At 42.8% G+C, this 21,896-nt stretch overlaps 1 protein-coding gene across 2 annotated transcripts; it reads left to right on the top strand.

Moving 5' to 3' along the window:
- Positions 1-2,897: 2,897 nt before the first annotated feature.
- Positions 2,898-21,213, top strand: CMTM7 (CKLF like MARVEL transmembrane domain containing 7). Of its 2 annotated transcripts, none has more exons than XM_048511746.1 (5): positions 2,898-3,105; positions 10,569-10,742; positions 13,230-13,328; positions 14,357-14,438; positions 20,940-21,213. In XM_048511746.1, the coding sequence occupies exons 1-5, from the start codon at positions 2,968-2,970 to the stop codon at positions 20,957-20,959; spliced, it is 513 nt and encodes a 170-aa protein (XP_048367703.1). In that variant the 5' UTR covers positions 2,898-2,967; the 3' UTR covers positions 20,960-21,213. The 2 variants fall into 2 exon arrangements, with proteins under 2 accessions (XP_048367703.1, XP_048367704.1); XM_048511747.1 differs by having other exon boundaries at positions 15,740-21,213.
- The last annotated feature ends 683 nt before the right edge of the window (positions 21,214-21,896 follow it).

The raw sequence follows: 21,896 nt of genomic DNA, 5'->3' as shown, positions 1-21,896 counted from the left end.
CTTTACGGTGCTACTGGACTCAAATCTTGCTGTATGTGCCAGAAGGGTTCCCATACACGCTAACAGAATACAGGAAGATCTCTTAACAGCCCAATTGTAAAGTCCTGCTACACTGGTGGCCTTAGAATATTCAATATGCTGCCCTTGCAGAAAAATAACAGAAACGGTTATCACTCTATAGAGATCAGAACATAGCAAAAACAGTGGAGTCCCTCTGCCAATCATTGTGTGGCATATTGTTGATGACCTCCTGCTAGGCATACATGGAAAAAGCCAATGCTAACAACTCCATGCTCTGTGACCCACCCACACAGCATGGAAGAAACAACTATATGAAGGACTATGGTACATCCCATAGGCTCCCTACAACACCCTACTAATGCAGGCTTGAATCTTCATCTGCGGGCAGGATACTCAGGGAAGGAAAGAATGACGCATTACCCAGCTACTTCATGCCTTATTCAAGAGCCCTCCCCTGGGTGTGGGGAGAACATGTGACATCTTCCAGACAAGATAAAGGTAATTGAGGCAGTATGACAAACAACTTCATATTCACAGAAGGCATCCGGACCATCTCACCAGTAGCTCACTGGAAGAAAGCAAGGCACTGGCGTAATGCCCATTGGGCAAGGTGGGCAGCTGCCCAGGGCATCACCTTGTGGGGGGCATCAAAATGCTGGGTTCGTTTTTAGGTATTTTAGTGGTTTTCCATTTTCGGCCTGCAGGGGGCGCAGTTTTTAGGCTAGCGGCACCAAAATTTCAGCGTATCATCAAGAGACTGTCCTTATGCGACCCCACAAGTTTGGTGAGGTTTGGTTCAGGGAGTCCAAAGTTATGGACTCCCAAAGGGGGTGCCCCTAACCCCCATTGTTTCCAAAGGGAGCTAATAGGAGATGGGGGCTACAGTTTTGAGGGTCCATAACTTTGGCCCCCCCTGAACCAAACTGCACCAAACTTCTGAGGGGAATCATTAGGCAGTCTCCCTGATGAGACTCCCTGAAAGTTTCCTTTGAGGACTGTGCCTCAAAAAATGTGCTGCCCCCCCCCCCCAGCCTGCAAAACCCCCATTGGATAACAGCAATGCAGAAAAAACTCCAATGCAGAACAAAGATCTCTTTAAGCAAATTTTGGGATGTTCTTGCAGGGAGGTGGTAGCATTCTTGTCAGATTTCAGCACCAAAATTTCAGGGTATCATCTTGAGACTGCCTCATGATGGTAGTCTCTTCTGTTTGCGTGCAGTTTGGTTCAGGGGGTCCAAAGTTATGGACTCCTCAAAAAAGGGTAGCCCCCCATCTCCTTAGCAAAGAATGTGGGATGGGTACTCCCATTTGGATGGGTCCATAACCTTTGGGACTCCTCCTAAACCAAATCTGCAAATTCAAACTTCAGGAGTACCATAAGAACAGTTTCCAGATGATACCCTGAAATATTGGTGCCGATACATCCAAAAATGTGCCCCCTGCAGGCACCAATGTCCTGGTGCAAAAAAATTTGGTCGTGGTGGAGTGGCCGCCCATGGGTTTTGCCCAGGGCTACAGTTTGCCCAGGGCTGCCTCGTTACGCCCCTGAAGCAAGGGGGTAGGAAATAGCAGGCGGGACTTTGCTTTTTCCCTCAGAAACATAAGTAGAAATAAGGTAAAACATTTTGGTCAGCAGCAAACTCCTCAATAGCAGGAGGAGAAGGAAGGGCTAGAGCCCACACTTCATGTTCTCCCAGCCAAAGAAGGAGACATCATGGGGAATTTGGCATCCTCCATTGGCTCTGGTGACAAAGCAGTAAGGCCAGAAAGTCTGTAGAGGCAGAGTGTTCTCCTTGGCCAGCAGTCCCAGTTGCAAGCCTTGCCTGTGGCTAGTTCTCAGGAAGTAACAGAAAGGGATCCTCTACATGGGGCACTTTGCACCATTCTACCTCACTGCCGGGGGCTGGCCAACACAAGCCAGTTTTGTGTCCCGGATTTCAATATTTTAAGACTATCCATTTTCACTCAGGGCCCTGGTTCCCAGGATTCAGGTCAGCAGTTAGTCATCTTGGTAACCCTTGTTCTCCAGTTCCTTTCAGCTCCAGCTTGTGTGGGTTTTCACTCCAACATTGACGGGGAGCCTTGTGAACCCTGCAGACTGTAGCCCTCCCCTTTAGGTGGGGAAGATTTTAGCCTTCTCCCAATACAGTCGTTGATAACAATGAGCAAGAAGGCTGGGCTGGATCCCAGGCTAAGCCTCACCCACACAGGGACTGGTGCAAAACATTCCATATATTTGTTTAATAGCAACAGGGACGGAGATGAATGAGGTTGCCAAGAGTACTGTGCTTTTGAAAACTGTACAGAGCTTTCCCTATCACTGTATGCCCCGGATAGATGTGGCTTTACTAATCCAATAATAATAAGTCAAGCAGCTGCAGTAGACGACAAAACTGCGAAGGACGCTTGCAAGAACGTCCGGATAAAGGAGTTGGCATGCTCAGACGTGCTCTTGTCTTGCAGCGCAAACTGAAAAACCTACCCCGCTTGACGAATGAGAAATCAAAAGGATTATAAGGACAGAGCGACACAGTTTTACAATATAATTACTTAAATTTTATACACGGTGATCTACACAGAGCACCCGACCGACGGGTGAGCAAGATAAAGTTACGCTTCCCGTGCATCTGAGGACGTGTGTTTTAATCACCAATAACACGTGGTTGATCTTAAAAGCACCTCTGGAGTCAAACTTTTTTTCGGCTGCTGCAGATCAACCCGGTGACCCACCTGAATCTTACTTCTGAGTAGGACTGCATCCTTTTAGGCTACACTGGACGGGTCCCTTAAATCTGCAGGGGGCTGCCCGGCCGGCCGCGGTTTGCCTTCCCCCTCCTTTCCAGCTGTGCGCCACAGCGCTCTCTCGGCCGGTCCCGCCCTGTCCCGCCTCCGGAGCCACAGGCGGCGGCAACAGCAGCAGCGGCCGGGCTCCCTCCTAGCGGTGCAATGTCTCGCGGGCCGCGGGTGATCCGCACCGATGTCAGCAGCGGGGGCGCCTCGATCTCTTCCCCGCCTCCGGACCCCGGCTGCCTGGACCGAGCCTACGCCCGCTCTTGCACCGCCATGCTGAAGGTGGTTCAGATGGTAAGGGCGAGGCGGGGCAGGAGACTCCTGGGGAAGCGGGGGCGGGGGGAGGGGGCTCGGCTCGGCTCCGGCACCCGCTGCTGCCCTTCTTGCAAAAGAAAGTATGAGGCCCCGTCCCTGCGTGCGCTCCTGCCCCCTTAAAGCGCGGCAAAAACTCACGCGCGTGAGTTAGCTAAACTTTCCGCCGCTCCTAGTTGGGGCTGGGTCGCGCCTCGACTTGTGGCAGGCGCCAGCTTCGGCCTCCGGGCGCCTCCTCTGGCTCCTCCCAGAAATTGACTGCAAAGGGTGCCCTTTAATTCACTTAAAAGGGTGAGAGTATGCAGAATGTTTATGCAGAATAGCTTTGCCTTCCCGCCCCACTGAAGTTCGGAGACAAAACACGTTTTGAACTCTTCCGAAGAGATGTCTGTAAAACCTCAGACCAACCTGGACCGCAACACGCCTTTGTCTGGAAATTAGTAGTTGGTTCTCTTTTCAGTCCTGCTGTGACTAATATTTGGGGTTGCTTTGAATCTTACGACTTTCCTCCATGGAAGGCTGATGTTAGAATTTCTGTCACTGATGATATCCCAACCTTGTGCCGAAGAGAGGACAGCTGATGGATACGTTATCCCACTTTGTACTTTGAACTACTTTGTAAAGAAGGTGGATCTCAAGTGAGCAGCAAGTCTGATATATCACAGAGCAAACAGTAGAGTGGTTAAACTGAGGTTTATATAACATTGAATCTGCTACACTACACTACACTGGCTTCTGTTTTCAATAATCCATTTCCAACTTGGATTTAAATAGGTGATGGTTTGATACACATGTCTGTTACCACAAGCAGTAACAGAGCGGCTCCCCGGAGGGGGCAGGGAAAGAACCAGGAGGCAATATCTGTCTATATCTATAAAAATAATTTTATTCAATCTGACAGAGTGTCCGGAGAGGCGTGCTGAGTACAAAAAGTGAGCTTCTGTTATGGGGAAAAGGCTTGGGAAGAAATCTCCCTCAAAGCATGATAAAATGATAAAGAATACATACATTTCAAAAGATTGCCACCTTTCATTAACACTTTAAAGTAAACCATCCCTTGTTGTTATCTGGCATAGAGTACAACCATTCCGGTCCCAACATACTAAATTACAATGTGACTGCTTATTGACAGATCTATGAGTCCTTTTGGTCAAGATAATAAATGCAGCTGTTTACTTTGAAAGCCTTTACTTTAGGTATTGCTTATCTATTGTACAAAATAGTATGGGTCTTAGAATAACAATTCATGTTTCTTACAACCATTTATCTGGGCAGCCTCTTAGTCTCAAGGTTTCCTGAGGCAGGAAAGATAGTCAGTTGACATTTTAATAGTCATTCACACTTGTTCAGAATGTTTTTCTATCAAAGAGAGCCCGCTCTTTGTTACATATGGAGATAACTTTAGAGAACATTCCCTTAGCTGAGTAAATGTTATCTTTGAAGCTTAGTTTCCCGTTTGCAAGAAAGGCTAGCAGAAGAGCGGGTGTGAAGAGCTATTTGGTGCCTTAATGCTGAGACAGAGACCAATGTTTTAATCCTTAGCCTGAATGAATAGTTTTATACTATACTTTAAAGTCCCAAAACAGTCTAGATTAATCCTTCTATATCTAATATGTGCCCTGATGAACTATCATTTGTTCTAAAATCTACTTGGAATTACCGATAATATAATACCTACAATCTGAGTATACACTAAATTATCATTGCCCTATTCAAAAATGGCTTATTTTCAAAATCCTGGCTACTACTACATTTTTGCAGGTTAAATGTTAATACATTTACTAGGCGTTGACCTCTGGTAACATTTAGTCTTTAAGGTGTCACAGGACATTTGGTTGTTCTGGCTGCAGCAGACTGACATGGCTATCCCTCTGGAATTTGGCCTGCTTGCGTTTTAATTTGCAAATTAAAGCTACAGTGGGCCAGAGTGCCCTAGCACAGTTGCACTGCTTGAACATACAGCTGTAGCGACGAAGCAGCAATTACTTTAAAAAAATGAAACACCAAAAGTCCTTAATTGTGTGTGTGTGTGTGGGGGGGGGGGTTAGTGGCTGAAGAAGGAAATCACGTGGAAACCTGCCATGTGGGTGCTTTATTGTGACGCAAGCTGTATTTCCTGCTTTCCAGCGACGTATCTATAGAAAATGGCACCCAGGGCAAGAACTAAAATTGCACTCCCCAAAAAACATCAGGCATCCATTTTTAGATAACTGTATCAAAGCAACTCCCCCGTTCCCTGAAATACTTCCACACATACACGTGTCTCCATCCATATGCAGCATAGGCATAAAATAAATACCACTTGTACAGTAGACATCTCTACTCCAAGAAATGTTTTTCAATTATTGATCATCTCCCTGTCTATATCCTTTTCCCTTCCAAAAGGAAACAGTTCTCATAATTGTATCCCCTTATTGGAAAAGAAAAGCCTGTGAAGGCTAAAATTGTGTATGAGGGAGGAACTTTCTTGAGATTTAATAATATTGGTAATAATGTTATGATGTTCTGGGAAAGACAGGATCTGCAATTCTGGAAAGGCATCAACCTGGGCAACAGAAGCCTGAGCAGAGGGTGGGTGCTGGTAGCGGTGGCAGCAGAGGCGAAGGGCGGGTGGCAGAGGGCACAGGAGGAAGATTTGACAGGGAGTGCAATGCTCCAGTTCCTTGCAGAGGTGGAGAGGGAGGAGGGCTGGCAGCCGAACATGCCCCCCCAAATGATGCAAGGAAGTTGCACCCAGGGCTTGACCCTGCTCCGGCCCCCCTCACTACAACTGTGCTACTTTCTGTAATGAAGTTGTAATCAGCAACTGTTTTAGGAACATTGTAGCACATTCACATGTGTGAAAGTTTGCACATCTCAACGACCATCTGTCTTCTTTCTCTCTGCTTATTGTAGCAAGGCCATGAGGAGATGGCAGTCATGGTGAGAGACGATCACTGTAATGTATTGTCGAAGGCTTTCACGGCCGGATTCAACTGGTTGTGGTGGGTTTTCCGGGCTGCGTGGCTGTGGTCTGGTAGATCTTGTTCCTAACGTTTCGCCTGCATCTGTGGCTGGCATCTTCAGAGGTGTATCACAGAGAAAAGTCTGTTTCAAGAAACAGATATGGTGAGAGACGATTACTGTAATAACTGTTTTGTGCCAATGGGAGCACAGAGAGGTTAAGACTTTTTTTTTCAGTGCTTGTAATAAGAAACAGTCAAAATAGTCCAGACAGGAATCCATATCAGCCGATCTCTTCTTTTAGCAGTAATGTGACTCTTGAAAATTATTTGTTGCCTTCTTGACAGTCATAAGAAAAGGAACAGGGAGCTGTCTGCCTTGGCCATTTCAAACATTATACTGAGGCTGGTTGTTGTGTTTTCATAGTGTGATTGGGTCAGTTGTGTTTGTTCCCAAAGCTTTGTTTGTTCATGCACAAAGCATGTATTGTTTCTGCTTGGCCCATTCACACATAAAATGGAATATGGGTTTAATTGTAACATCAAAAGGAGTGTGTATCATTGTTACATTGGGCACCAATCATGAAAAAGTAGAAGCAGGCCACCTGTGCCAAGACTGGTGTCTAGGTACTCAGCGGGTTCCCAAGTAAGCAGAAAAATATGAATTTGCAAATTAATTAAAAGACAAAAACTGCAATTCTGGTATTTAAACAAGTTGTAATTTGAGTTGCAAAATCCAAAACAGCCTATTGCAGTAGTGATGGGAATCATCTCGGTTAAAACAGGAAGCCTCAGAAGTATGTTTCCTGTCTAAAAGCAGGTTGGAAAAGTAGGGAGGGAGGGTTTGCTGTCAGCTAGTTCCTCTGAGCTTGCAAAAGAATAACAAAGAGCAAATTAAAGCAATTGTAGTACATGGGAACCTAAATGCTGAGAGATTTAAAATGATGTTTTTCTCAAATGCATAATGATCAGGCTGTTTCCTATTATACGGAGTCTCTTACCTTGCAAATTCATGTTGCTGTGAACCTTGGTGAGGGCTGGAACTCAGCTTTCTCTTGGAAAATAAGGATTTCCCCCTTTTTTTCTTTTGAAATTTCCTATAACATGTTGACTTTTTGCCTTCTAAGAAAATCCTGGTTCTGAAGATTTTTGACCTGGTAGGATCATTTATATTTTACCTTAAAAATACTTCACAATCTAGAACCCTGGTGGACTTCTGGAATTGTGACTTTGCTTTGTGACTACAGAGCTAACATCCACCCAAACTAACAGTAAAGTTCTTTTTATAGATCTGGGACTGCCATATGTAAGCTGTTGTGAAGAGTGAAAGAGCATAGACACTTTCACTGACAGGGAGCTGCAAAATTTCCCAGTGACTTTTCTATTAATATATATATATATTTCTATTAATATATATATATATATTAATATATATATACTATACTATAATATATATATATATATACTATACTATAATATATATATATATACTATAATATATATACTATATATATATAATATATATACTATATATATTTAAATTAAGGGGATTCTCTAGCGTTCTCTGCAATCCATATCTACTGATTCCTGTGTGTTGTATTCATGTTTGAATATGAAAATGGACGCATGCCGTGACTTTGCAAACCATCCAGACAAGCTATGAGGGAAAGAGTAAGAAGGAAACAATTTGGGAAATCTCCCCCCTCCAGAATTCTTATGTTCTCAGGCTGATTTCCTCTACCCTGCTCCTCGCTTTAGTTGGCTGTCATCATTCTGTGTTTTCTTGGATGCCGTTATTCTGCATCAGAGTGGGTTGTTTGTGTGCATATTTTTTTCTTTTCAATAATTTGCAAAGTCATATTTTTCTTCATACTTTAGGGATCCCCTGAGTTTATAGAAGCCAATGTCTTGTCATGGGTGGCCTGCTCTTGCTGTTTTCATGATAGGCGCCCAGTATAAAAATTCAGAATTGTATTGTAGTGTGTCTACATTTGGGATATTCAATCATGGACAGTTCCACTGATACCCAGTATGAATTGATATGTCACGGTTTTGTCGGTGACTAATCAGAACACAGCCATTTAAAAATATAATCTGTGTATTTAATTGTTCAATTTCCAGCATGGTGTCGTGGTTAAGTGCATGTAGAGTCTAATCTGGAGAACCGGGTTTGATCCCCCACTCTTCCACATGAGCAATGGACTCTTATCTGGTGAACCAGATTTGTTTCCCACTCCTACATTCCTGGAGGTTGATTTTGGGCTAGTCACAGTTCTTCAGCATTCTCTCAGCCCCACTTCCTCACAAAATGTCTATTGTGGGGAGACAAAGGGTAAGGAGTTTGTAAGCCCCTTTGAGTCTTCTTACAGGAGAGAAAGGCCAAGTAATAAATCTAAGCTCTTCTTCAACCAGATGTTTTGCTACAGGTGTACAAATCTGATCAGAGCAGTGATGCTGTCTGGGTTGCTCATCCTTTTATCCTCGGGCCATTTTCCTATTCAAAACCTTGCTCTGCTTTTCTTGTTTTTGTATATATGTTTGTGTGTGGTTGGTTATGGACCCCCTCTTCAAAAGCTCCCAACTGTAGCTTTATTTGACCATCAGCCCATTCAATGGATTGTGTCCTTTCCTCTTCTCTTTCTTTGTACCTCCATGTGCGTACCTGTCATTTGTCATCTGGGTGAGTGCTTGGTTGACTGATAGTGAACAGAGGCTGCAATTCTTCTCCTGCCAAGCAGAGGGCAAGAGGCTCACCACAGGGCTGCAGTTTAATGTTCCCTGTCAACTATCTTTCCTGCCCCATTCTATCCACTGCTGTGCTGGGCATATTACAGTGTGCCAGACAGTTCCCAGAAAACAGAAACTGCTCCTGTTCTTCACTGCAAACCTTCTAGCTGCCGATACCCCTTCACCCAGGAGCATCTCATCTTGCTTTGACTGATGTGTCCCAAGCAGGCAGGGTTATGATTCAGCCTGTACTGAGTTCCTCTCCATTCCAATTTCTGCATTCAGCAGGAACCAGATTTGTGGCAAAAAGTCTACATGATTTTATTGGTGATTTATTGTGGCAATGTCATTTTATTGATGCTTTATTGGTTTTCAGTAACCATTGGATCTGAATTTTAAAAGGCTTTAATAATTCTTCTACCTTCTTCACCTACTGTTTTAATAAAGTCTTTTCAAGTGGTTGTAAAGCGTTAAGAATTTCATAAACATGGAATGAAGTGCTGTCAGAAATGGGAAAAACCCTGCCCAGCACAGTTGTCTGAGAGCAATAAACTAGGCTAATGTACAGCTTAGTGCTTTATGGAACTGTAAACGCAGAGGCAGCAGATTCCATTTATCATTCCTGAATCTTTTTAAATGGACAGTCCTTTTTGTTATCTGTTTTGACTAAGGAAAATTCAACTATTGTTTATCTTTCAGTGTAAAAGGAAAACTCCTTTGTACACAAATTGGCTTTGATGTCTCAAATAATTGCAGCTGCTCCATATAACCTACACCTATACCTTGGGCCCTGCTCCCTGAATTTATTTTGTTTGTTGTTTGGTCCTCATAGTAAAATGCTCAAGAACCATTAATAGGCTATACTGAATGAATGTAGTTTTGTACCAGTGCTTGTTAATACTTAGAAACCTGTTATGCTTCCTCATTTTTTACATTTTGGATGTTTCATAAATGTAATCCATTTTTAAACTAATTTTTGAATATGAGGTCCAACTTCTTCAATCCAATGCTGCTTTTTCTCCAAAGATGAGAAGGTCTCTCATCTCCTCCTTTTCGGCCTCACAATAACCCTGGGAGGTAGGTTAGACTAAGAATGTGTGACTGACCCAAGGTCACTCATCAAGCTTTGTGGCAAAGTGAGGATTGAATCTGGGTCTCCTGGATCACAGTCTGACATTCTAACCTCTATATACCATACTGGCTGTTAAACATAGAGCATAGTGGGAGAGAGAACTGTGGGGTGTACTTGTGGGCTGCATAGGTTTCCTGTTAGAAAAGCAGCTACAACCATGTCTGCCTTTCAAAAAAAAAAAGACCCCTCAGAACTCTTTAACACACAGCACTAATCTCAAAGAAGCTTTCCTTGTAGTAAAATTTGCTTGTGTCTGAGAACATGCAATAATTTTCCCATGAGCTTAACTGATTTCATTGTTCAGGTGAAGCTGTTGTTTCTTAATCTGTATTCATCTGCACAGTTCTGAAGAATTCAGCGTGCTTCAGATTTTTTTTTAAGAGAGGGGGTGATTTTTATTTGCTTTTCCTGGTGGAGCTCACACTGAGCCCCCTGAAATTTTCTTCCTGTGGTGTCAGCAGACCTTCAGGAATAGCCGTGGCCAAGGGAAATAGTTGGAAATCACCTTTTAAAAACACTTAAGTGATCTGGAGTTTTTGGAACTGCATGTTCGAGTACAATCCCACATTTTTAAATTGTTCACTTTATTCTACTTCAACTTGTTTTAAGTTCACTTTGCTCCCTTTGTGGGTCTTGCCTTTCAGGTGTTGTTGCTGATTGCATTCATCTGCATAACAAGCTCGGTATGGACAGATTACACTGCATACAGTTACTTCGAAATTGTCACCATGTGTGACTTTGTGATGATCCTTGTCTTCTACATTGTTTACCTTTTCCGAGTTTACCGAATGCTGACTTGCATCAACTGGCCGCTTGCGGTAAGTTCCTGCTCACAACTAAAGTAATTATGTTTATTACTACACACTAACAGAACTCCATAAAAAATAAATCTGTGTAAATAAAAAGCCACACAATATGAGTGTAGGCATATCATGTTTGTATGAACAGCACCAAAGCATACAATATTCAGTCACACTAGTCCATTCCAAATAGCTGCTGTTAATGAATTTGGACAAAAGATCATATTTGTACCCACAAAGGAACAATTACTTAATATATTAATTCAGTTTAAGGCCAGAGTGGGGTAGTCAGGTTAATCTCCTCCAGTCAAAACAACAAAGACTTGTAGGGACTAAATGATTAATTATGTCGTAAAGGTTTCCAGAAACTACTGGTGAAGGTTTTGCTTGTTCCATAATGCATTTGTTAGTCTTTCAGGTGCTATTAATACAAAAATAGTCTTAGCAACTATCCCTCTAGAAATAGTAATGTTTCCATTATGCCTCCTCACAAGTGCTATGTTCCAACTTTTTCTGTAACATGAAGGTTTTTGCAGAGACAGCATTCCACACAAGTACAGATCACCTTAGAAACTCTGATTAGAAGTACTGTGCAACCTCCCATATTCAGCCAGCTTGATATTGCTCTAGAAACTGTACCGGTTGACAGCATGTATAGGGTTGGTGTGGGCTGCTCTGCTCAGCCAGAGTTGGAACTAGACTCCTCATCAGATATCATTGCTTGCTTAGCACACATAAAGCAACGTTGCCTACCATTTCTACCTCAACTTGACTTACCATGTTGGTGTCTGCCAGGATGTGGCTGTTTCCTGCTCTGTGATATTGCTCAGCCGCAAGAGCAAAATGTTGCCCTTTGAGAAAACAAAAAGCTAAACTTGCCCTGGAAACATGGAGAATAATTCAGCCACCGTGTAGAACAGACTCTGAGAGGATTTCTCAATTTCAAGGGAAAAAAATCTGTACCAGTGCAAAAACCTATACCAGTGAGGTGGTGGTTGTTATTTCCCTTTAAATGTGGGTCTTGGTAAGATATGGATGAACACACATGAAGTTGACTATTCTGAAACAGACCATTGAAACAACATTGCCTTCTCAGACTAGCAACAGATCTCCAGGGTCTCAGACAGAGACCTTTTCTTGTCACCTACTGCTAGATTCTTTAACTGGAGATGCCTGGAACTGGGAACCTGGGACCTTCTGCATGCCACTCATGAGCTCTACCACTCAGCCTCCTCCTGTTTATATGATATTGACTTCATTATTGCCTGTCTTCTGTGGCTAATGGAAATGTGAAGCCCCCAAGGCACTCAGAGCACAACTATATTTCAGAACCATCGACATCACATAAATGTTCTTGAGACCACGCTGCTTCAGAAAACATCATCACCGTAACAAAAAAGAAAAAATCACATACTCTTTGCATGCTGGAGAGAAAGCTCGTCTTGATTATCTCTCCCTGGGGTGGAGAATTTCCTTCAGTGGCATTAAGGTGCATCATTTCCTCACATGCAAACTGCAGTTTGTGCTTCAATGGTGGATGTACAATGTGCTGTACCTGACTGTTGCTGCTGATGGTTATTTCTTTCTTTGTTTTTATGGCATTTTTATGTCTTTGATGCATCAATAACAATGGGGGAAATTTTACTGGTAAGCAATTGGCATGGGGGAACATAAAATAGTGTGAAAATACCTTGTCTGCACAAAAACAAAATTAAATTGAAATGCGGTATTAAAATCAAACCAGTAAGCATGTGAAATTCAAACTCATCCCTAATTCATCTAACCTAACATACTTCTCAGCTCTGTCCATTTTTTCTTGCTAAGTGTTCTAGGCATTCATTCCCTTTCCCACCCTAGAAAACTCTGGGAAATTAATTAGGCATTTCCCAGATTATATCTTCCTGAGCAACTGGTTGGGTGCTGAAATAGAGAGTGCAGAAGGGGTCCCAGGAAAAGGTCTGTCATGGGCATCCTTGCTGTCACCATCTGAGACCAGCTATCCAGTGATGGTGAACCTATGGCACTCCAGATGTTCATGAACTACAATTCCCATCAGCCCCTGCCAGCATGGCCAATTGGCAGGGACTGATGGGAATTGCAGTCTATGAACATCTGGAGTGCCATAGGTTCGCCACCACGGAGCTATACCGTGAGGATAATTTGGCCCTTGGTAGCTGTGTTGACATGTCAGGGACCGGCACAGGAATCCAAAACCAGGCAGAGCAACATGACCCCCCTGAAGTGACTCTACTGCTTGGAAAATGTGTCTAATAATCTTATTAGTTTCAGCAGAGCAGCATATATCTATCTGCCTTTCATTTGGGAGATATCACTTAGACCAGGAAGAATGAACAGAGCACTTTCAATTGCACCTTTACTTTTTCACAGTTACTTTCAACCACAAGAATTCTTTGACAAGCATTGAACTACTTGAGATGTATCATAACGGAACGTTAATTTGAAAAGATTTTCTTTGTAACTAGATTGCACTTTCTTTTTTTAAAGGAGTTTCTCCATTACCTGATAGGTACCAGCCTGCTTCTCATTGCATCTTTTGTGGCGGCAACAAAAAGTTACAACACAGGTGGACTTGTGGCTGGAGCGGTGAGGCTGTTTGACTTAAGTAGTATAAAGAATCCACTGCCTGAATTTCTTATGTGGCTTTGCCTGATGGAATGTGATCTAAGAGTGCTTGCAAGATTTTCCTAAATCTAAGAGTGCTTGCAAGATTTTTCCCTAATTTCCCCAAAAGGGGAGTGGTGGCATATTAAGTCCAATTAAATAAAATAATATAATTGGCTACTGATATGTTTGCCAGAAGGAAGTGAAGTGTCAAATCCATGGTACAGCTTGGGTTTTATCACTGTGTGCTTCATATCCTGGTGTTGTAAGTGTTTCTGACAGAGAGATATTGCACAAAACCTTGTCCTTGTTTATTCAAAGGCACAAGGTGGGGTTTGTTTAAGGATGTGCAGCTGGTTGAGACACAAGTCTTGAACTCTGCCTTGTCTTGTGGTCATTTTGATTCTCCAATTATGAATCCACTTATTGTGTGAAATCACTTTTTGTTGATTAGCTCACACAGTCCAAATGACTGTGTGATGCAAGTGGAGCACAAGAACATGGCTAAAAAGGGAAGTTGTATAATAAATATCTCTTAAACAACGAAGTCTTTGGAATCTATACAGGAAACATTAGTCTTGGACTGTGGCCATGGTCACTCCTTTTTCTTACAGAGCAGGATAGCTATAAACTCAATCTTAAATTAGACCCTGCTGGTAAGGTCAGTCTGTACAAGTTGGCTGTAGCATGGTTCCATCACCTGTATTTTAAGGGTTTGGGACTACACCTTCTTATGATTACCTCTCTTTGCCTCCACAATCATCAGTACATCAATAGATTCTGTAACAGCAGAATCAGCAAACAAAAAGTCTAGTCTGGATCAGTTTGTTGGCATGCACAGAATCTTGGGTAGATAAATATTTATTTAGGAGAGGCTTTATAAAATAGATTAAAATCAAAGTGTTTTTAAGTGCAACTTTCAGACTGTATATATCTATATCTATATATGATTATAATTGTCTAAGGCAGACAGATTACTGAATGGATTGTTCTCTCTTTTTTTTAAACAGACCTTTGGATTTTTAGCTACATTCCTGTGCTTCTTAAGTATATGGCTATCATACAAAGTTTCATGTGTGACTCAGTCAACAGGTAAGCATCTAGCCAACTACATTGCAGTCTAGCACTGCACACTACCCACTTTACATCTACATGGCTTAAATGTGTTAGCTAAACACAGGATGGCCAGTTGGAAGTTCGCCTAATTGCATTATTGCCCAGAATCCAGAACACATTGATGGTGATGCATCCAGGCCTGGAATCCATTAGGGCAGGGGAGATGGCATGTGAGCCAAAGTGCTTCAACTTTCAACCAGTTTCACAGAATCATAGGGATGCAACACAGTGTTTTTCCTCTTTCAGCCCAAGGAATCATGAGAAGGGGAGACCAAACAGGCAGGAAGCAGTAAGGGGACAAACAAGGTGCAGGAACTAAAATATTTCAACAAAAAAATCCCCAAGTATAATTTTTGGGAAAAAACAGCCCTGATAGAGGAAAATATAAAAAAGAGCAAGCCAGAAGGAATGAGGCAGCTCTGTCCTAAAACATGTATTTGGAAGCGTTTATGTGCACACAGACATCAACTCCCTCAGTGTTACAGTGGCAAGCCAAGAAATATCTCAGACAAGTAGATAACTAAATATGGTGGCTTTTTTCTGATGAATTGCTGAAGGCATGTTCTTGCAAGTAAGTCTACTGCAGAAGATTTATACTACAAGCCATATGTTAGAGCCATGCCGTGTGCCGCAAGGATGGCTCGTTTATAGTCCTGTACATTGATTCCTTTTAAAAGAAAAATATGCTTAGCCAACCAATGTATGCTCATATCCTCAATATGTGGCAACTGACTTGGGATATTCTGCCACCAAGATATGGTTATGTATGTTTGTCCTTAAACATAATGCAGGAGGCTAAAAATCAGAATGTGTTTGCTCATCTGCATTTTTGAGTGCAGGAAAGACACAACATGTTTTAAATATACTTTTAAAAATCACATTCAGATTCTAGGCAGTGTTATAACAGGTGATCTTTCACAGCTATGGGCTGAGAATCTTTCTAGGGGTTTTGTCTCATTTTTTTCACCTCACGCTTAAGATTTTTAATCACATCTTGATATTTGTATGAAAAGTGTAATGAATGTTGTGGTTGCAACATGTAATAAAATTGCATTTATCTGGAGGAAGGACTAACTGCTTCAAGGTCCATTTTGATCAGCACAAACTGATTATATTTAACTAGTCTAATGGCTCAAGTCTGGCCATTCTCTGAGTAAGTAATATAGAAGATCCAAGGGCCTATGAACATTTATATGAACATTCATAGTACCTTTTTATACAGTGTTGATGGTGTAAGTCACATAGAGCCTAGCCTCCTTCTGTTTGTCTTTTTAAAGATGCTGCTGTGTGAGTCTTCTGCCCCTGCTAGACCAAAGAGGGGAGTTTACATTAAGCCCAAAGAAGAGGCAGCTAACCTGTGCAAGATGGAATAGTACACTGGTAGTATTTAAGGGACTTCTTCACAATGGCTGCCAAACATCAAAGGGAAGACCAGCTGAATTCCACCTTCTGACTCCACTCATGTTCTCAACCTAGAAGTGGGTCCAGTAGTCTATATGCTGCATTTTCCTGACAGCTGTTGTGCAAAGTTAGTGGACTATCTGTCAAGGATCTTCAGTCCCACAAGTAGGAAGCTGCTGTACTTATGCATTCTGCCTTCCCCCACCTCCCCCTGGTACTTTGATTCCAAAGTACCAATGTGAAAGCTTGCATTGCCTAGGTAATATGCTATTGCTATTGCAAGGAGTGCACTCCTAACTTTTTTTTGCATCACCAGTATTCAAACCACCTGGGAAGTTCAGCTGAATGAGGACCTGTATAACCTTTGGATAGAAAATGTAATCTGCTTCTCCCAGTTACAGTTATGGTTGGCAAATGCTTCAGATGTACCATGAATTGGCAACTGTAAACAGTGGATAGTCTGAAGAGCCTCTCTGCTACCTTGGCCTCTTTTTTGGCTTTTGATGCTTGTAGCCAGAAGAGGCATTTTATAAATTGCAGCTTGAGTGTCTTACTGTGAATGAACCAGACTTTGCTTTGTAGTCTTGGACTTCTCTTGTCTAATTTAAGTATTTCACTGATGACCAAATAATTTTAAATCCCATTATTTTGACTCAAAATCCACTTGACTTTCTATTTCTTGGGATAGTAGCCTCACTGCATATACCATTATATGCCTCCTTTGACTTCCTATAATACCATTTTCATGGTTGTGCTGTAAAGGCGTTCTGGGACAGCTTCTTGGACTGCTCTGGAGAGTAGCTCGAGGGAGTCCATTGAACCAGGCTTCATCCAGCTAGTCTGCTTTTGCTTTATCAGTGAATCATTAGCAGTGGTGTCAAAAATGAGTACTCTTCTGGAAGCTGCTTCTTTTCCAGGCAAGTTGTCAGTGTTCAATTCTGTTCCTGCAAAATGTGATTTCTCTCTGTTCCTTCTCACCCCCCCCCCCAATTAAACAGTGCTGTGGGGTTGTAAAGATGACACTAGTCCCTGCTGAACAGTGCCTATATAATCACTGATTAACTACACTGTTACCTTATGCAGCTGGGATGCGCCCATTGCTTAATTCACTCTGAAGCCAACCATCTCTCCCACTAGCTCTCGCTCCTGTTCTGAAGGAACACCTGGCTTAAAGAGGAGGGGAAGGGCATACCAAGAGGTCCAAGGGATTGTTCTTCAAAGAGATGAGTCTCCTAGGCATGTCCGGAAAAATCACAGAGAGTTGGAATATAGAAAAACAGAATCTGTGTAGGAAATAAAATACCTCCATGCAGTTAGAAAAAATATCAGACCTACATGTATCACCAGCTTCTAAAGTATGCATTGTAAGATAAATATTTCAGAGGCCCATGCTGGTGCAATGTGTAAACTCAAGAATAACAAAATATTATATAAAGTCATCTAAACGGCAAGTTGTCTTGAGAAATGGCCAGTGTCTGGGCATATTATACCGCCCAGAGCCCCTAGAGGATGGGGCGGTATAAAAGTTTAATAAATAAATAAATAAAAATAAAAATATTCTGCTACTATACCCTGTCCAGGATAAAGATGATAGCTGGATCATAGTTCAATCCACTCCTCCTTCATGGATCTTCTTAGCTCCACTGCAGTCCTAGTGCCTACCTTGTCCAGTTTCCCCCTCCCCCCTCCCAGTAAAATGCATTAAAAATGTAATGTCTTTCACTGACCTTGTGTATGTGAAAGCATCTTTTGCATACAGTAGTGATTTAACTTTTGGGCAAGTGTCTGAATTCTCTTGGGGTTTGTTCTTGCAAGTAGTTCTTGCAAGTAGTGGCTGTCCTTGGTAGCCTCCGGGACAACTGGAAAAGCCCCAATCCACCCGGAGCCACAGCAGTTCTCTTCACCAAGCTCCAAAGTTGTTGTCACTTCCTGTGCGCAACTCAGGACTGCGCTCTCATCTTTATGCTGAACAGGGTATAACTTGTCTCCTGTTGTTCTACACAGTCCTGACACTAGACTGGCGAGTAGCTTGCAAGTATGCCATAAGACTGGATGGTCATGTGTCCAAGATGAAGGGAAGAAAAAACAGATGCCCATACAATGGAGACTTAAATATCATGGGTCAGATTGTAACACCTGAACTACTGATGTTGTCCTTCAAACAGAAATGAAGGGTGGATCAACAGTAACTCGAACAGGAATATTAAAAGGGCTTGGGGCTTGCTTTCTGGAAAGGCTCTTAAGAGTATGAGGGCACACTGTGTTCGCTGTAACTAGAAGCTGACAGATGCAGAGAAGATAGACAGGCTTGCTTGATGGATCCCCTGCACCTGCACCAGCTATCTGAACAAGTTTACAAACAGTTTACTTCCTTCTTCCAAACAACTTTAAAAATCTTTGTACACTGCACTGTTGGCTATGTTAGTGATTAAGGCTGTTTCCAGTACCTCCGAAGAAGCAATGAAATGGTGCTCTAATGAACAGCAGCATTAAAATACTTAAAACAGCTTAAGTACTTGGAGAGGAATGGCCAGGGAGGAACCAGTAAAAATGGGGGGAAAGAAACTGCCTTGGAGCCAGACAGAGTAGTTTCAGAGGATAGGTTCCACAGTGACAAGTCACTCATCTCTCAAGGTGATGCACAGCACAGCTTCCTACTTAACTTTACCTGAAGGATAAGCAGAGCTTCCTACTTTATTTAGGGTAACAGATGTTCTTTTAAGGTCTTGCTCCCCAGTTACTTCAGAAGCTTTTAAGGTCGTAAACAAGCAAACACATCCTCTGTGGTTCTGTCAAGATTCCCTGGAACTGGCACTAGCCTACAGTCTTTGCACTAACTGAAGGCTGTGAGCCGCTTCAAGTCAGCCCCTCACATAGTGTGAATTTCAGTAGTCTGACCTAGAGCTTGGATAATTATGGCCAGAGTGACTTAGCACTTGAACCTAATAGTATGGACCAAACACATCTAACATTGCAGGTTTTAAAGATATTCAGGATAAAGCTTGACCAGTCAAGCCGCTTAAGCTTTAACTCGCCCTGTCAGACTATCATTCTGGCACCGTTAGTTAGCAAAACCAAACATTACAAGACAAAGTAGACACCTTTTTAAAAAAGTTTGAACCAGAGCTTGTTCACATGATCAACCCCTTGTTGATTACCTACGTTTGCATGATCAGAGGCTAGGTGAAGCACTTGGGAACATAAGACTATTAGCGCTCTGGGGCTAAGCAAAAGCCTCCATTAATATCTCACCAGCAGCAGTTCATCATGCATGACAGCAAAGTAATTAGACTTTTGGCAGGATTCAGCAGTGCACACAGTAGGCACGAATGTTCTGTGAACTCTTCCAACCCCCATATTACATAGAGGCATGGAAATTTTTGTCCTCTGGGAAGCAAATTCTTATAATCATGAAGAATATAGGGGGGCCCTCAATTAACCAGGTCCTTGTTCATGCCCTTATGGTTCTGCTGCTTCTTCTCTCAGAGGTTTTCACGCATGTTTTGCCATGTGAATCAGCGGGACTCCACAGTCTGGCTTCATACTTGCATTTTTGTGGCAATTGAGTAGATAAGAGATTGAGACTGAATTTGACTGCTTTTGATTACAAACACACACACCCCCAGAAAAAAACCACAGCCAGAACATCTAAGCAGACATATGACCTGTTCCAGTACTATTGAAGGAAGAAAGCATACACATGGAGCCTTTTATTTTGGCATTATGCCCTGAAAACACATGAATAGTCAGTGCATGTTTAGAGGTTATTACGCTTTTCTGGGATGCTGGAATCAGATTTCTAGGAGATTCTGTTGTTTCATGGAGGCATAAGAAAACTCTGGGCCACATAACTAGGAGGACACCTGCGTGGGGCAGCTGTGGAAATATACATGCACTGTAGTGACCTGTCTTCTACACCTGCAAGTTCCATGGCTTGTGACAGAAAACGCCAGAAGCAAGGTGATTTATTACTAGTATTAATTTCAGATAAGGTTACATAAACTTAGCAGCGACATTATAATGTGTTTACATCAGATGGTCTAAAGCTGTGGTACACGTCACCTTCAACCAAAAAAGCCACATGACTAGTAAGTGCCCTACCGGATACACACAGCAAGATACAACTATATTAACACAAAGTATTGAGCTATAATCTTTTGATTTACCAGAGTGCCTCTGAGGATGTAAGGCTCATTCCGCACATGCAGAATAAAGCACTTTCAAACTGCTTTCAGTGCTCTTTGAAGCTGTGCGGAATGGCCAAATCCACTTGCAAACAGTTGTGAAAGTGGTTTGAAAATGCATTATTTTGCGTGTGCGGAAGGGGCCTAAGATTGTCTGACTCGCCACCATTGCTGAGCCTGAGCCAGGCTCTGGAGTGAAAGGAAGGACTTATTTCCTCTGCTCTCTCCCCAGCTTGAGCTTAGTGGCTCAGGCAAGAATGTGATGTATGGTCAAGGAGTCCAGACTGAAGGGAAAAAGTTGGCCGTGGAGAAAGGGAAGTAAAAGCTCTACCTCCCATGTTTGCCAGCTTGCTCTCTTCCTGGCAATTACCTGGGTGCTGAGATAAGCGTGAGAACAGTGAGGCCTTTATGTGTATCCCTGGTCCAAAGTTCACAGCTCTGGGAAGTTCACAGCTTACCCATCCTCCAGTTTGAACACCATCTGTTTCAAGGTAGGAACCACCTGCCAACCAAGAGCTCTGCTGTGCAGTGACCTTGATCACTTTCCTGGTATGCGTGGGTGGGCTACATTTGAGAATGGTATGCAGATGAGTCAGAGATTGTTTCTGAGTGTGTATCACTGCTTTAAAGATGTTCTCTTTTTGCTCCAGCAGTAGCAATGGCAGTCAATAGCTGCACACAGTTAATGGAACAATTGATTAGCAGGTAAAGGCCATTGCTTTCACATCCTGCATGTGAGCTCCCAAAGGTATCTGGTGGGCCATTGCGAGTAGCAGAGTGCTGGACTAGATGGACTCTGGTCTGATCCAGCAGGCTCTTTCTTATGTTCTTAAAGCTGTATCTTGTTTTTCAAGGGTCTTTGCTGTCATCAATCATGCTTTCTTTTGGTTAGTCTTAGATCGCAGGTTCTAAGAGCCTGGTCACAAGGAGCTGCAGACTGCTACATCGGCAAAAGCAAAGTGCAAAACCAGAAACAACACAGTATCTTTCATTAAGCTCACTCAACCAAAACTGTGCACAAGCTTCTGAGTTCTCTCATGCTGTTTATCAGGCTTTTAGGAAACAAACATTCAGCCTAATGAATAAATCCACGGAAGCTAAAAGCTTGCAGACTGTTTTGTATAATTTTTGGTCGATCCTAATAAAAGATATTATATGGTTCCTGTTTTGGGCTCTCCCAGGGTAATGCTTTCAGTACTGGTGAAGTGAACATTTAACCTCAGGGTTCTCAACCTTGGTGAGCCTCTAGCGAGGGTGGGGGGGGTGGCATCATCAACTGGGTGGCAGCAGGTTGATTGGCAGTGGGTGAGGCAGGAAGAGCTTTGTTGGTGCAGGGCCTGTTATGAAAAGGCCCCATTCACTTTCCTCGAACCCATAGGAAGGTGGCCAAGAGAAGCTCCAGTGGGCACATGGGCACCTCTGGATGCCACATTAACAACCACCATTCCGACCCATTGCAGATAACAAAAGAGGATGGAAGTGAAGAGGGGAGGACATGCCACAGCATGCCAAACTCAACATCAACAATACCTCTACTTGTCTTAATGGTAATCTAGTATTGTAAAATTAAAACCAAGATTTTCTTAACTGACTCTGGGTAAATAGCTTTCTCTGGAAATCCATTTTTCAGGTAGGCAATTATACTGCGGGAAGATACAGTGTACCTCTATACTAAGGTGACCAGATTTTAACATTGGTAAAGTGGGACACCATTGACCGGGTTGCGCCAAAGAGCACAGGGCGGGAAACAGGGGAGTGCCCCAGAAGGCAGTGCCGCAGCGCAGGAGGCTGCCGCACTGCCAGAGGCGTAGCTGGGGAAAATTGAGCCTGGGGCAAAATATAAGTGTCC

Source organism: Sphaerodactylus townsendi, linkage group LG11 (assembly GCF_021028975.2).
Source record: "Sphaerodactylus townsendi isolate TG3544 linkage group LG11, MPM_Stown_v2.3, whole genome shotgun sequence".
Classification (NCBI taxonomy): domain Eukaryota; kingdom Metazoa; phylum Chordata; class Lepidosauria; order Squamata; family Sphaerodactylidae; genus Sphaerodactylus; species Sphaerodactylus townsendi.
The sequence above is the reverse complement of the archived record's forward strand: the minus strand, read 5'-3'. Positions and strand labels throughout refer to the sequence as shown.